Source organism: Cebus imitator, unplaced genomic scaffold, assembly GCF_001604975.1.
Source record: "Cebus imitator isolate Cc_AM_T3 unplaced genomic scaffold, Cebus_imitator-1.0 Scaffold20, whole genome shotgun sequence".
NCBI lineage: Eukaryota > Metazoa > Chordata > Mammalia > Primates > Cebidae > Cebus > Cebus imitator.
Genome location: NW_016107335.1, coordinates 117,919 through 132,624, shown reverse-complemented (window position 1 = coordinate 132,624; position 14,706 = coordinate 117,919). Strand labels below are relative to the sequence as shown.

General features: G+C 47.7%; 1 protein-coding gene across 1 annotated transcript in view; it reads right to left on the bottom strand.

Annotated features, from left to right (window-relative positions):
- VIPR2 (vasoactive intestinal peptide receptor 2) overlaps nt 1–9,149 on the bottom strand; it is a 103,277-nt gene extending 94,128 nt beyond the window's left edge. Inside the window, exons 1-2 of the mRNA XM_017519272.2 lie at nt 8,910–9,149; nt 6,625–6,724 (exon numbers count right to left, since the gene is read on the bottom strand). Of these exons, the coding sequence (XP_017374761.1) occupies nt 6,625–6,724; nt 8,910–8,960 (151 nt within the window). The 5' untranslated portion in view covers nt 8,961–9,149. The remainder of the gene's footprint in view (nt 1–6,624; nt 6,725–8,909) is intronic.
- Between the last annotated feature and the right edge of the window lie 5,557 nt (nt 9,150–14,706).

Below are 14,706 nucleotides of genomic sequence, written 5' to 3'. Positions count from 1 at the left end.
AGAGATCGAGACCATCCTGGTCAACATGGTGAAACCCCATCTCTACTAAAAATACAAAAAATTAGCTGGGCATGGTGGTGTGTGCCTGTAATCCCAGCTACTCAGGAGGCTGAGGCAGGAGAATTGCCTGAACCCAGGAGGCGGAGGTTGCGGTGAGCCGAGATCGAGCCATTGCACTCCAGCCTGGGTAACAAGAGTGAAACTCCATCTCAAAAAAAAAAAAATAAAAAATAAAAGGCAAATGGCCTCAGGTGTCTCTGAATGACTACCCTCAGGGATCACTCGTAAATGAATTATTTACTGGCCTCCCATAAACAAAGACAATCCAACTTTAGGTCTGCAACCTAAGTCTAGCTCCAAAGACCAATTCTGTTCCATTCCACACTGATTATGTTACAAGCTTGTCTTCCCAGGTGCAGAATGACAAGATGAGATCAGTCATTTCCTCCACCTACCCAAGGATACCTACACAACTGATTCTTCCTTTACCCCTTTTTCCCTTCAAAAGTTCATCTGGTCTGATGTAAAACGCAGATTCACTGGGTACTAATTAAAGTCTCAGCATGTAGGCATTTGCCTTACTCCCTCCTTATCCCTCTCCTGACAGGACTTTGCTGCTTTAAGGAAAAGTAAAAACACCAACCCTACTGAAGACCTCTTCATAAAAAATAGCCACAGGTGTGTCTGTGACTCACGTTTTTTTCCAGATGTGCTGTAAAGCTGGCTTAATAAACCTCTTCGTTGAAATCCATGCCTCAGTCACTCATTTTGGTTTTGCTGGAAGTGGCTTAAGTTTTCAAAGTAAGTTAAAATTGGAGACAACAGTTGAAAAATCCCTGAGCAGACACAACAAGTCAGGTCTCAAATAACCTCAACTTTGATTGATTTGCAGATATAAGCGACACTTAACTTGAGCCATTTCTTGTAAATTCCCATGTTAAAGAAGAATAGAACATAAGCTCAACAATCAGAAGTAGCCAACAAATTTTAATAGCCATATCAACTTGGGACTTTCCAATGGGACACAACAAATAAGGCATCTGTGCAAGTGTAACCAAGCCAGCACTCTTTGCTTTACTTCTGTGTTGTCTATAAAAGCCCAAGGCATTCCCTCAGGGGAGTTCCTGAACCACCTCTGGTTTGGAGCTGCCCAATTCAGGAAGAGTTGCTTGTTCAAATGAACTCTTTAAACATGTTGCTGTGCCTCAGTTTACCTTTTTGACAGTCCACTGTCAGAAGTGAGATCTGAAGGAGACCCTTGATGACACCCAGGAGCAGCGAGTAACCAGGCGTGGGCAGCCTCCAGGCCACTGTGCTCACTGCTCTCTAGCTACATTTGGTGGTCACAGGGTAAGTCCCTCTAGGAGGTCGAGCTCCACAACGTGCATCCTGAGCTCTCCGACTCCATGGGAGCAACTTTTATTCCAGAGGTCAGCCTGGGTCTGACAGGGACTGCACTGGAACCTGCACTGGGATCCACAGTCAAACTGGCTGTTCTACAGAACTGGCCTGGGTCCAGCTGGAGGCCTCAGGCAAGAAAAATGTGAGAAAAACAAGGAATTGTGGGCTCATCAGAATCCATGGAGTCTGGGACACCCCATCTGGAACTCCAGGTAATTTTATGTTCAGAAACTACAGACCCAGAGCCCGTGCCTTTCTAGAGAAATGGGTGCAGCTCAGGAGGATGGCTGTGAGTTACAGGGGCCACAGTGGGAAGTTTATTCCAGATGAAATCATTCACCTATGGGCACATTGAAGAAAAGGAATCCTGAGTGCCTACAAAACCAGGCAATACATTTTTTGATTAGTATACAGATTGATTTTCGACAGAATGACTCCAAAATTATAGCCTCTCTAAAGGAATCTCTACAGCGCTTGAACAAAATATTATTTTGAGTCTACTAATATTTGATTTCTTACCTTTTTCATATGAAGATCCTAAAAACCAACGTCCTTACAAATTAAATCCTCAACTGAGCCTGGGGCCTCTGCAACAACTAACTCAGGTTTTGACCTTGCTCACAACCCTGAGCTGTTACAAAAGCAGCCACCTGAGGCTGAAGGGGAGAAGGACTCCTCAACAGACAGGTGTCTCCCGGCCACTCCATAAACACAGCCTGCAGTACCAGTAAGACTGACCCCGACAACATGCACCTCTGTGCACAGCTCCTTTCTGGAGAAAACTTACTGTCCTTTGTCCCTGTCTTAGAGTTGTTGAAAGCTTTAAAATGCAGCATCAGGGAAATGAGTCATCAGAAGGGAGAAGAAATGGGAACAGTAAAAAAAAAACCTGGCAAATGGAAAATCTTAAAAGTCCTTTTCATATGTATTAACAAAAGGCTTTGGCCATCCAAACAGGTAACTTTATCTGCCAAGAATACAATTTGGACCAACCAGTGAGTTTTATATTATTGTACCTGGCACAGGGCTACAATTGGAGAACAGAAGCCAGCAATCTCTGCATCTGTCTGTTTGGTTATTACATCTATATATATGCATGTTATTAACATGTTATAGCATTCTACCTCTGGATGCTATTATTAGAAATAATGTTAAAAGAACTCTGCTTTACTGGCCTAGAGAAAATTAGGTGCTTGTATAAATTCAATATTTTGTCAGAAAATAAGGAACCCAATGGTTTTAAGTTCATATGACTTGAGTAATATTTAATAAATAAGAATATTGATGATTTAGTAGAAATGAACATTCTACCTAGCTGAGCTAGTCAAATAAGCTCATTATTCTTGCTAAAAAATTTGTCAACAAGAAAAATAACCTGAGATGACAGGTAGTTTGATATTATGTGTCTGTTTAAAAACAGTTTCCGAAATATTTTTGAAAACTTGAAACTCTGAAATTATACTGTTAAATGATATTTACTGCATATCTAGATCATGTCCAAATAAAATAAACTACTAAAACACTAATTCCTAAAAAGAAGTTTAAGCTTAATTATTTTTGGTGTATTATAGAGGAACTGGAGCTACCTGGGTCTGCCCGTACGCATGTCCTGTGCTGCGGAGGCACCTGCCATTTAACAACTATGACATCATGTACTTCCTAATTTACAGTGGATATTAATGTCACTAAGGATTAAGAATTTGAATTAACATGTGCAATTAAAACTACTAGAAACAAAGATGAAAGCAAACAACTGTATATGAAAAATGTACAGAGAAAGTAGGATGTGTTTTTAGTAAGGAAAAGTATGCGAGGTCTGTGTTTTAAGAAAAAAGAGAGTAATGTTATCTTAAAACAAGATGACTGATTGTTCTAGCATAAAAATGAAGAAAATGAGTAAGGCAAAAACGGAGTGGGTATACACAGCTGTAGGAGGTCTGACAAAAGAAATTTTATGTGTGGCCAAACTACTAAGATTAGAATTTTGTTTATAAGTTTTTTTTAAAGCTTAGTAAAGTACTGACACAAAGTTTGTTTTGTCTCTCTTAATAGGACAATATTTTCTTAAGTATTGGTCTTCTCTTAATTACGAAAGTTGTTTTTTTTTTTTCATTTTAAGAAATTGGCCTAGAAAACAATGATTTTGTATTTTGTTAGGATAACTTAAGTCTGATTAGTTAAGAAAAGCGAGTCTTTAATATTTAAAAAGGGCTGACCGCAGTGACTTGCGCCTATAATCTCAGCACTTTGGGAGGCTGAGGCCAGCAGATCACTTGAGGAGTTCGAGACCAGCCTGGCCAACATGGTGAAACCCCATCTGCACCAAAAATACAAAAAATTAGTTGGGCATGGCAGCACATGCCAGTTATCCCAGCTACTTGGGAGGTTGAGGCAGGAGAATCGCTTGAACCCAGGAGGCGAAGGTTGCAGTGAGGTGAGATTGCACCCCTGTACTCCAGTTTGGGTGACAGACTGAGACTCCATCTTAAAAAATAAATTAAATAAAATAATAAAATAAAAATAATACGTAAAAAAGAAAGTTCTTTTTTACAATCCGGTATCTCTTCCATAAAAACCTGCTGAAAAAATGTTAATAAATGAGAGAAGGCTGGGCAGTTGCTCAGGCCTGTAATTCCAGCACTTTGGGAGGTCAGGGTGGTGGATCACCTGAGGTCAGGAGTTCGAAACCAGCCTGGCCAACATGGCAAAACCCTGTGTCTACTAAAAATAAAAAAAATTATCCAGGCGTGGTGGCAGGCGCCTGTAATCCCAGCTACTCGTGAGGCTGAGGCAGGAGAATTACTTGAACCCAGGAGGTGGAGGTTGCAGTGAGCCACGATCACACCATTGCACTCCAGTCTGGGCAACAAGTGAAACTCCATCTCAGAAAAAAAAATAAAATAAATGAAAAGATCAACCAATGCATCAGCAAATGTCAGCAAGATGGTTTCATTTGCATTCATCTCATGACATGAGGCAACCCTCAAACATACAGGCCCTGGCCATGAAGCCTTTGGAGCATCACTGGAACTGGGTATTGACCCAGAAAACACTACAAATCCTTGCCATCAAAGAGGTTCAAGTCCAAGTTCCCTTTAGGAAGAGCTGCAATCTGCTCAAGTGTCTAAGTTTGCCTCTGTTGCTTATAAGAACATACCTGAAACTGGGTAAGTTGTAAAGAAAAGGCATTTATTTCTTACAGTTATGAGGCTGGAGAAGTCCAGGGTTGAGTGGCCACAATGGTGAGGGCTTTCTTGCTGGTGGGGACTCTTCAGGGTCCCCAGGTGGTGCAGGGCATCAGGTAGTGAGGGGCCTGAGTGTGTTGGCCCCGATCTCTCTACCTCTTTTTATAAAGCCACCAGCTCTTCCATGAAAATTCATTAACCCACTAATCTATTGATGGATTAACCCTTATGAGGGTGGAGCCTTCATGACCCAATCAAATCTTCAAGGCCCGTCTCTTGGGCCTGCATCTGAGCCCACTCAAGCTGGTGTGGGGCTGAATGACTCCCTGGGACCTCTGGCCCCTCGCGTCCGATGTGGCTCACACACAGATCACCCACTGAGGAGAAGCCCCTGTGAATAGGTTAAATGTGCTGACCTGGCTTTGGGTGAGGGTGCCCCAGGAGGCCTCTCCAACCTGGGGATAAGCTACAGTCCAGCTACTATGCAGAGAGCCATCAGACGGCTCTGGGCTCCCTCAAAATATATTTTTTAAATATATTGTTTACAAGCTTTTAAGAAAGTAGAATGTTTTATATAAATCTGCATTTATGAAAACATGAAGCCGGGCAGTTTGGGACCTGGAGGTGAGGAGGGCTGTCCAGGCCCCCAAGCCCCCAGGGAACCAGGTAATCCTAAAAGCCCATCTCTCCTTAGGACTACTTTTCATAACTCAGATTTTTCACTGGGAAGAACGACCCTCCGTGGCCATGCAGCTGCTTCTGCTGTGGTGCCCTGGCTGCCTCATCCCTCCACATCTCCTTGGCCGCATCAGCGTTTCACAGGAGAGGCTCTCCGCGTGGTTTCAGCCAAGTTACTTTATTTGCCTTTCTTTGGACAGAGTTCAACCAGACAATGTGGAAGATGTGGCCAGAACTATGCATGCACCACAGAATCACAGATCTTCAAAGCCAGAAGCAGCCCTAGAGGCAGAGCCGCGTATTTCAGACTGGAAAATGGTGGCTCAGAGGGGAATGGGAAGCGGGGGACACTTGTTTAGTGACAATCTACAGCCCCACATCCCGCGTGGAGACCGCTGGCCGCCTGTGGCTCCTGAACCTTGAAATGGGGTCCACGTTGTGTTGTGCTGTAAGCACAAAAAGCACACTGGACTTCTAAGACTTAGCATAAAATAAGAATGTAAAATTGATAATTTTAGGTTGATTATATGTCAAAATGTTAAAGATTCAGATTTATTCAGGTAAGCAAAGGATACTATTAAAATTAATCTCTTGCGCTTCTTTTTACTTATTGTAATGTGGCTTGCATTCTATTTCTGCTGGGCAGGGCTATTCTTGAATAAAGCCCACCATCTGAGGCCCTCTTCAGGACACCAGACTGTTTCAACACAGATTTAATTTCTTTCTTGAAGAGGAGAAAATCATGACAAAGAGCAGAGAAGGCTGACAGACAAAGGCTTTGCTACTATTTATAGGCCGGGTGCTATCCCAGGGCACAGAGTCTATAAACAGGTTGTTAGCAGGCCGGGTCTGGGGCATGATGGCGCAGCATGCCTCTGTCAAACAGGAGAAGACAGTGTTCACCACAGGCCCATCTTCAGCACAACAAAAGACTCATTTTTCTGTTTGCTTTCTGCCAAGTATCCACAATCCTCGACCAGATCAAAATCATCTGTGCTATAACTAAGAATTTAAAAGCAGGAGTTCAGATAAATGCTTATACCCTGGAAAACTGGAGCTGCTTTTGTAAAGCATAACAAAGCCCATGAAGAAATTGTTTTAGTAACTGTTGCTATCATCTCAAACCACGGAAACTGTTACTGTTACGGATTCAGGTTTTCTAAGGTGTGTGTGAAGACCCTACCTATCCAACACTCCACGAGTTTTAGCTCCAGTAGTTCAGTAACAAGCAATGGGAAGTGACCTTTCTTTCTTTCTTTCTTTTTTAAGATGCAGGTGGTGACCCTGAACCACAGCTGAGTGTGCATATTCCTGGGTTAGAATGTCATTGGAGTTCTTTCTCACAAGCTCTCTGCCTTACCTTTGGATTTTTCTGTTTGAGACCTCAGAAGCTCTGCACATTTTGTTTCTTCCTCCTGTATTTCCAGATGAAATCGGCATTCTGGGTGAATGCTGTTGACCTGTTCAAGGTTAAAAGAAATATTAATAACTAAAAATTCCACAATAAGAGGAAAAGCAAGCAAAACTTCTACAAAAACACCCAAATACCTCACAGTTTTTTTTTTTTTTTAAACCTCACAGTTTTGAATCGCTTCCAAACTAAAATTCATTTAAAACCAATCACCTTCATTTTTCTGGCTTTTCTGAAACTTCACTATTTACTTTGTAAAGGTATTTTACAACAAGTACAAAATCTAATAGATTTTTTTTTTTTTTTTCTGAGCAGGAAAATAAACTTGCTAACATAATACCTTGCATGTTGCTCAGTACTAATTTGGAGGCAATAGAGTCCTTTACTCCACTAATCCCTGGACACCCAGGTCCTCCGTTTCACAGCCTTTGGTTTGGTTTAAGTGGATGGATGCCTGTCGACTGTGCAGCTTTCTCCAGACAGCCTCCACCAGGGAAAGAGCTGGATAGAAGGGCTTTATTTTTAAAGGCTTTGGTACACTTTAAAAGCTTAACCCTATAACTACAGATAAAACTGCAGTCATTTTGACTAGAATTTGCTGTGGAAGAGATATTCAAGATCAGCAAGATAAGGGGGGAGGGAGAGGTGGGGAGTCACACCATTGTGGCCTCAGGAAGAAGAGGGGGCGATTTCCAGGCAGGCTCCATCAGCTGAGCGAAAAATGCTACAAAGATGGTAATTAACCTGCCTGTGAAAGCCAGAAGACAGAACTACATAACGGTTCCTCTCAGAAGGCACAGTTTCTACCAAGATCAAGACGCTTGCATTTCACGCCCACCCCGACTCAGCACGGGGCCTGCCAAGCAGCCTTGGGGACTTAAGAAGGGCTCTATCCACCTATCCTTCTGGTCTTGATCTTCCCCCTCCCCCGCACCGACCAAAATTCTACTCGTACTAAAGCAGTAACTAAAGAGGGTATACTCTTGGGTGTATTATGGCCATGGATGTCCAGTTACCTTACTACTGAAATGGTCAGTAAGACTTCCAACCACAAACACAATTGCCTAAAGAAGTAAGGGGAAAACAACGTTGGACCTTTTGCCGCCTTTGGTCCCATTTAAAAGAGCAAGCCTAGCTTGCTTCTAGCTCATGACTGAAGCAGCACCAGGCCAGACTCTGGGCTCCAGGTCCTCTGTTTTCATGCAGGGAAAGTCAGTGGCTGAAATTTCAGAATTAAGGAAATTATATGGATGTAAAAAGAAAAAACTCTGTAAAGGTATAAATGACATTACAATACCTGACGCTCCTGGAAAATGCAGAGCAATCACTCTTCTTAGGACATTTTAGCAATGAAAGCGGCATTCACCATGATAAGGACTCGCTCCGTAAAGCGCCCACCCTGGAGTGGGAAAGCCTGGCTGCGCCTCTGCACAAGGCCAGGGAGTGCAGCTCGTGCCCCGCTGAGCACCGGGCGTCCCCGGAAACAACCCCGTCCTGTTGGAGGCGGCAGGGCCCCCCCCAGCCGCAGAGGGGCCGCGTGTCCATCCAGACCCACCTTGGCCGCGACGCCAGGAAAACCGCGCGCACTGCAAAGCCGCTGCGGTCTCCGAGAGGAACGCAAGAAACAAGGCTCGGATTTTCTTTCTTTTTTGTAAAGGTTCACAGAGTGAGTAATTCAGAACGCCGGGTGTGAAGGCACTCATTCAACAAACTTATGCGCAGTTATTTCCTCCAGTGCTCTTGGGGAAAAATGCAACTATTTCCAAAAGGAAACTTTCCCTAGCCAACGCCAGGTCCCCCAGACACTAAAACACAGACCAGTAAGTACAGGGAGGGGGCCGAGGATCTGCCGCCAACGCCAACCCCGATCCCCGCGAAACGCGCAGGTGACCGAAGCTCCCAGCTCCCGGGACGGCCCTGAACGAGCTCATCGTGGACGCGTCCAGGAAGAAACGATCCCGTGTCCAGCAAACCCCGAAATGCAGGGCGCAGGGAGAGGCGAAGGCAGCTTCCGAACCCGGGTCCCACAGCCTGGCAGGGCCGGAGCTCAGCGGACCCCAAGCGACCCCACTCCCTCTCCCGGACCCCAGACCCCGCACCCCGGGCAGGCAGGCAGCGTCCCCACGCCCGCGCCAGGACCTGGGAGGAAGGCGAAGCCCAGCGGGAGGAGCGCCCTTCTCAGAAGGGGAGCCCTGGCTTGGGGTGCAGGGCGCGGGGATCGCAGGCGCACTCACGGGGGCGAGCAGCCAGCAGGTCAGCAGCGCGGGCGGCAGCAGCGCCCGCATCCCGAGCTCAGCTTGCCGGGGTCACCCAGCGCCGGCAGCCTCCGTCCCGAGTCCCCGCGGCTCCGCCGCCTCCAGGATGGGCTGGCCCCGAGTTCGCGGAGACCGCGGCCCCCAGCACCCCAGGCTCCAGCCGCAGAAGCCCGCGCGCGCCCCGCAGCTGCAGCCGGGACTCCCGAGCGCGTGGGCCGCCCCTCACCCGGCGCTGGAGCGCGCGCCACGCCCGCCGGTCCCCGCCCCGCCCCGCGCTCTGTCCCCGCCCCGCGCTCCCCTCCACGCTCCCGCCTCCCTCCTCCCCCAAGACCTCCGCCCTGCGCCCCGTCCCCTCCCGGCGCTCCCCTCGGGGCGGCGCCTCCCCGGTTCTGCGGGCGGAGGGGCGGGGAAGGGGATGCTCGGTGCGCGCCCGGCCCGGGGTGGAAAGAACCGGGAAGAGCGGCCGCGCGGGGCGGCGTGGGAGGACCCGGCCAGGTGTGCGCGCTCGAAAGGAGCGAGGGCTTTGCCGCTGGTTGCCTGCACCTGCCTCGCTAAATAACTGCAGGAGCCCGAGAAAGCGCCCAGAAACCCGTCCACAGTGGGTGCGCTGTCTTTGTAGCCGGTGGGACAGGGTTGAGACGTCTGAAAACTGAGAAAATTAGAGTGCGGTTCGGTGGGGACCCGGGAACAGCCTCGGCGGAGGAAGTAAGGTTGGATAGAAAGCTGCAGAAAAACGCAGACGGAGGGGCAGGGGGGTCCCGACCTCAGCTCGGCTGCTGGTTTGCGCCCCACGTTTGCAGCGCGGGGAGTCGTACTCTCCGCTCACACGCAGCGGCGGGTGGGGAGCGCGGGGCGGGACCTACGCGGGGCCACTGGGGCCGCCTCCCGAGGAGCCCGCAGGGCCAGCCCAGGAGAGCAGCCGTTCCCCAGCAAGGGGAAGGCACTGGAAATGAGAGACGAAAGCTAATTTTGTGTTGTTTTTTCATTTGGAAATAGTTTCAGACGTACACAAAAATGAGAAGGATAAGAACGGTACAAAAAACTCCTTTTACCCTTTATCTGGATTCAGTCATTAACATTGACCTCGTTGTTCTTATTTGCTTCTCTCTGATCCCCCGTATTCACAGATACCGATTTTTCTATCACCCGATGTTTATCATCCACATCAGCTGTCATCTGCCTATCATCTGTCCATCACGCACCTATCATGTACCTACTTAAAATCTATTATCTACGTATCACCTATCACCTACCTGTCACCTATTATCTATCATCTATACATCTATTATGTACCTATCATCTATTATTCGCCTATCATTTGTCATCTACTTATCATCTAGCTGTAACCTTTCATCTACCTGTTTATCGTCTATCATCTGTCATTTATCTGGGATCTATCCGTCATGTACCAATCACCTACAATCTACCTATCATCTGTCTAACGTCTGTTACTACCACCTACCTATTTATTATCTGTCCTCTACCTGTCATTATCTATGATCTATCCACGTATCATGTACCTTTGCATCATCTATCATCTTCCTATCTATGGTCTGTGATCTATCATCTATTATCTGTCATCTGTCATCTGCCTATCTGTCATTTATCTGGGATCTGTCATGTCTGTGATCTATCTGCCTGTCATCTGTCCTCTACCTGTTATCTCTCCAGCTTCATCCATGTGTATTTAATGGGAAACTGATGGAGAGGGAGACCTGGGCCTTAGGTGACTGCTTGGCTTGTGAAGAAAGCCTGTGACGCTGGGTTCCTTCAATGAACAAATCTTCCCCTCCTGGTTCCACCCTGGGAAAGCCATAAACTTGGAGCTACTTGTGCATTGGAGGGGAGTGTGAGTGTGTGAGGGGAGTGTGAGTATGTGGCCGAGTGTGGGGTGCGGAGCCTTTCCCACAGATGGGACATCTTGGGGAGAAGAACTGAGAGCAGTGATTGTGCCAGGAGTTTAGGGGGGTTGCAGGGGGGAGACAGGGCCAATCCTGGAGGCTCTGATGCAGTGGAAGGCACACACAGTGGGAGTAAAGTTCACCCTGCAAAACGGAATGCGCCACAAGAGGCTCCTCCTGTTCCGACTGCTCCTAACCTGCTCAGAATTCCCACAGACGCTGGGATGGCTCATACTTGTGTGTGTCAAAGATCACTCCAACTCTGTTGGGTGAATGCTGTCTCCTTCAGAATGGTGTACATTTCCTCCTCCCAGAGCCCTTGTGTCCTCAGGGCAGAGAAGGCTCACTTTCCTGGCCTCTGCTGGTGCCTGACTCCTGGTGCTGTGGTCTTTGGTCTGGGCCTCAGGCGTGGTCCACCCCTGACTGAGCTCATGCACCCAGCAGAAGCCTGGGTTCTGCCTCCTGCTCCCACCAAGGTCTCTTCTCCCCATAACCAGGTCTCTTTTTGCCATGCCTTCTTTCCCTTGCACCTCCACCTGCCTCTGTCCTGGGGCATTCTGGAGGGGCTGGGCCCCCTGAGCTGCTTTTCAGTTTCTCTTCCTGCCCCCTGGACAGTCCCTCCAAGGTCACCCACTTCCCTGCTGCTTCCCACACTGGCAGCTGCCCTGGCTTTTCCAGGCTGAGCTCTGTTGGGAGAATCAAATCTCTGGCAGAAACTGGTGGAAACTGAGCAGCTATTTGTGTGTTTTCCTCATGAAGCAGAAGCCTGGAACCCAATGACACATCAGGGGGAAGCCTTGGGGCTTCATGATTAGAACAGAGTGAAAGCTGTACCCGTTTAATCACTTTTAAAAAGGCGCTAGTACTGCATGCTTTTCCAAAAGAGGAACGACGCTTCCCAGAAACACGATTCGCTGAGATCCTTCTGGTGTCTCTGCCACATCCAGATGTGTACTCTGGGTTCTAGAGACCACATCTGCCTGGGTAGAGGAGATGGGCACTCCAGAGGACGACGCTGACCTCAGGTGTGCCCCAGCCAGGCCGTTTTTAGCTTGTACTGTGAAGAAACTCATCATTTGCCTGTGTGCCTCTTTTTGTATCTTTTAAAACCTAAATATTAGACTTAAAAACATTGCTTTCTTCACCCTCTTAATAAAAAGCCTAGGATGTTGGAAAACATCATCGGCTTTAATCTCTTTTTTCACTCCAAGCTGTGGAATTTTGGGGAGGAATCTCAGGGGTCTGGGAGGGGCTGGAAGAACACCTTGGACGGCTTGTCCAAGAGCTGGCGACACAGCAGCACATGGCACAACCCTGGCCGGGCCCCCTCTCCCACTCCAGGATGGTGGGACTCACAGAGGCAGGCTGCCAGCCTCTGCCCTCTGATTGTGACCAGTTCTTCCAGGAGGTGTGTCTTTCTCCTCTCCTGGAGCCCTGACTGTTGCCATCTTCCAATTTCTCAGACCAGCCAGACTCAGAGTTCTCTAAACTCCCCTTTACAAGGAGGTGTTGCCATTTTCTTGGAGAACCATTCAGGTCTTAAAATAATTAATATAATATGATACAATATTTAGAGAAATTATTTGATATCTGCCCCTCCACTGACTGCTCAGCATTGGGGATTTGCACATAGTTTCCTGTTTGTGGACGAGCAAGTGGGCAGATGTGTGAGTGACTCCTGGTTACACTCACTCCAGTCTGGGAGGCTTCAGCCAGCGGCTGCCAGGACAGCAGGCCGCTCCTGAGCACTTCCCCTCGAGCCCAGCCCAGAGCTCACGCTTTGCTCCACAGGCTGGGAGCAGGTCAGCAGGGCTGCCCTCCAGACCCCGCCCCTCTGCCAGGGCCTCCTCGTTTTCTGGGTTGTGCTCTTCTCTCCGATTCCCTTTCAAAGGAGAAGCAAAAGGTGTTAAATTGCTAACACTTGTGCATGAATTGGTAAACCAGAACTTTCTTTTTTGAGAGGCGAGGCCCGGGTGGGGCCTGGTGAGAGGAGGGAGAAATCTGTCAGCTGAGCCTCTGTAGCCATCATCTGCAGCATCAGTCACTCATTTGTCATGTGCCAAAATTCTGAGGGTGTGGGGGGTCCAGGGAGCATGAGGAAGGGGAGAAAGGGTGAAAGGAGGGTCCCGGGAGTGAAGGGAGACCCTGCAGGGCGTAGAGGCCCATGATTCCAGGCCAGAGGGTCCTGGATGTTCAGAGAGAAGCGGAGTCTGGTTTGACAGCCCTGTCACCTTTCCAAGTGGCTTGCTTTTTAGGGGGAAGAGAAGAAAACAAACATTAAAGGAACAAAATAGGGAACTATTTTTAGCTGCATATGAAGCAGAAATAGAAATCTAATTGAAGAGTAAATTGGCGAATGAGACTAAGTTTAAAAGTTTGCTTAGAAATGAACAGGGAAGGATAATTAATGACTCACAGGCCCTTTAAATAATTAATAATGTTCTCCTGGGAGTAATTAAAGCATCACATGAAAGTGAGGGATTTTCTATGTCTAATTGTTCTCAGTTACTATTTTTACACACAAAACCAGAGTTTTTATAATATCAAGAACTTTTGTCCGCGTATTTTCATTAAAATACTGATTTTTTGTTCTTGGTCTTTTTTCCCATTTTCTACCCTATTTGACTAGGTCCTTTCCCAAATTCTGAACGCCCTTTGGAGGGGGATGGGGATAGGCAGATGAGGGTGGGCAGATGGTGGAGATATTCCCTCAACAAAAGAGTTTTCAAAGTGTTATTTACTACAATTACTAAGCAATGCTTTCCCAAGACAACACTAACAGTGGCTAATTCACATCTCCATCACTGGCATCAGCACCCGCGTCTTTCCCAGTGGCGCAGTGTGAGGAGCATGGTCTTCACTTTTATTTTCAACCCCTGGGTAATCAAAAGAGCCCTGGGCACCCAGAGGCCCAGGTGTGCGGCTCCGCCTGGAGGCGTTACCTGATCTCTCAGGACACAAATCTCCTCATTTGTAAGAGGAACCCACTGAAGGCAGATAGACTATTTCAGGGACCCCTAGCACTCTCACGGCAAACTAAGTGACATTTAAAAATGAAATTTAGCTTCATTTTCTTATTCATTTGGAGTCTTCAAACTAATAAAACCCACGTTATGAGGCGTTTTACCTCCTATCCCCCTATGCTGTCAAAACCGGAAATAAAACCCCTTACAGTTTCTTTTTTTGCGTCTTTAGAAGACAAAAGCCCTGGGATGTTTGCACAGCTGGAATCAGGAGCACTCCTGTGGTCAGGGCTGTGTCTTGCCTGTGCTGTGGGATTCCGTCCTCACCCCAGAGGATCAGTTCCTCATCTGAAGGAGAAAGGTATTACAGTGACAGCTCACTCATCAAAAGATGACTTTTCCAGGAAAGTCGCTGTCTAAACATTGCCAAGACCAGGGCCATGTGTAACAGCCCAGTCCTAGGAAAGCCAGGAGGAGTCTGCTGTCTGACGGGGAGGGCTTAAATGCCCCACTGCCCGGAGCTGAGGTCAGGCTTAGACCCTGAGCCCGGCCACCTCCGGCAGTGGGGCCCTGTCTCTTCCAAAGGCTGTGTGACCCGCTGACCACATGGCTGCCCTGCTCACCCCCATTCCTCAGTCCTTTCAGACTCCACGGATGTGCCTGGAATTCCATCATCACAGTTGGAGCGTCTAACCCAGGGCTGTGGTCAGTGTTTAAGTGCAGATGCCTCTGCAGAGGGGAACCCTCCCCATGGGAGAGCAGAGGACGGTGGTGTGGGGAAATGAGGGCGAATGAGCCACAAAAAAGGGGGGCCAGGGATAGAGATTCTCAGGGTAAATTTGTCAACCTCAGAATTTTTCTGTGACTTTACTTTCAATTGAGCTCAATTTCATGAAAGCTACTTGTTACTTC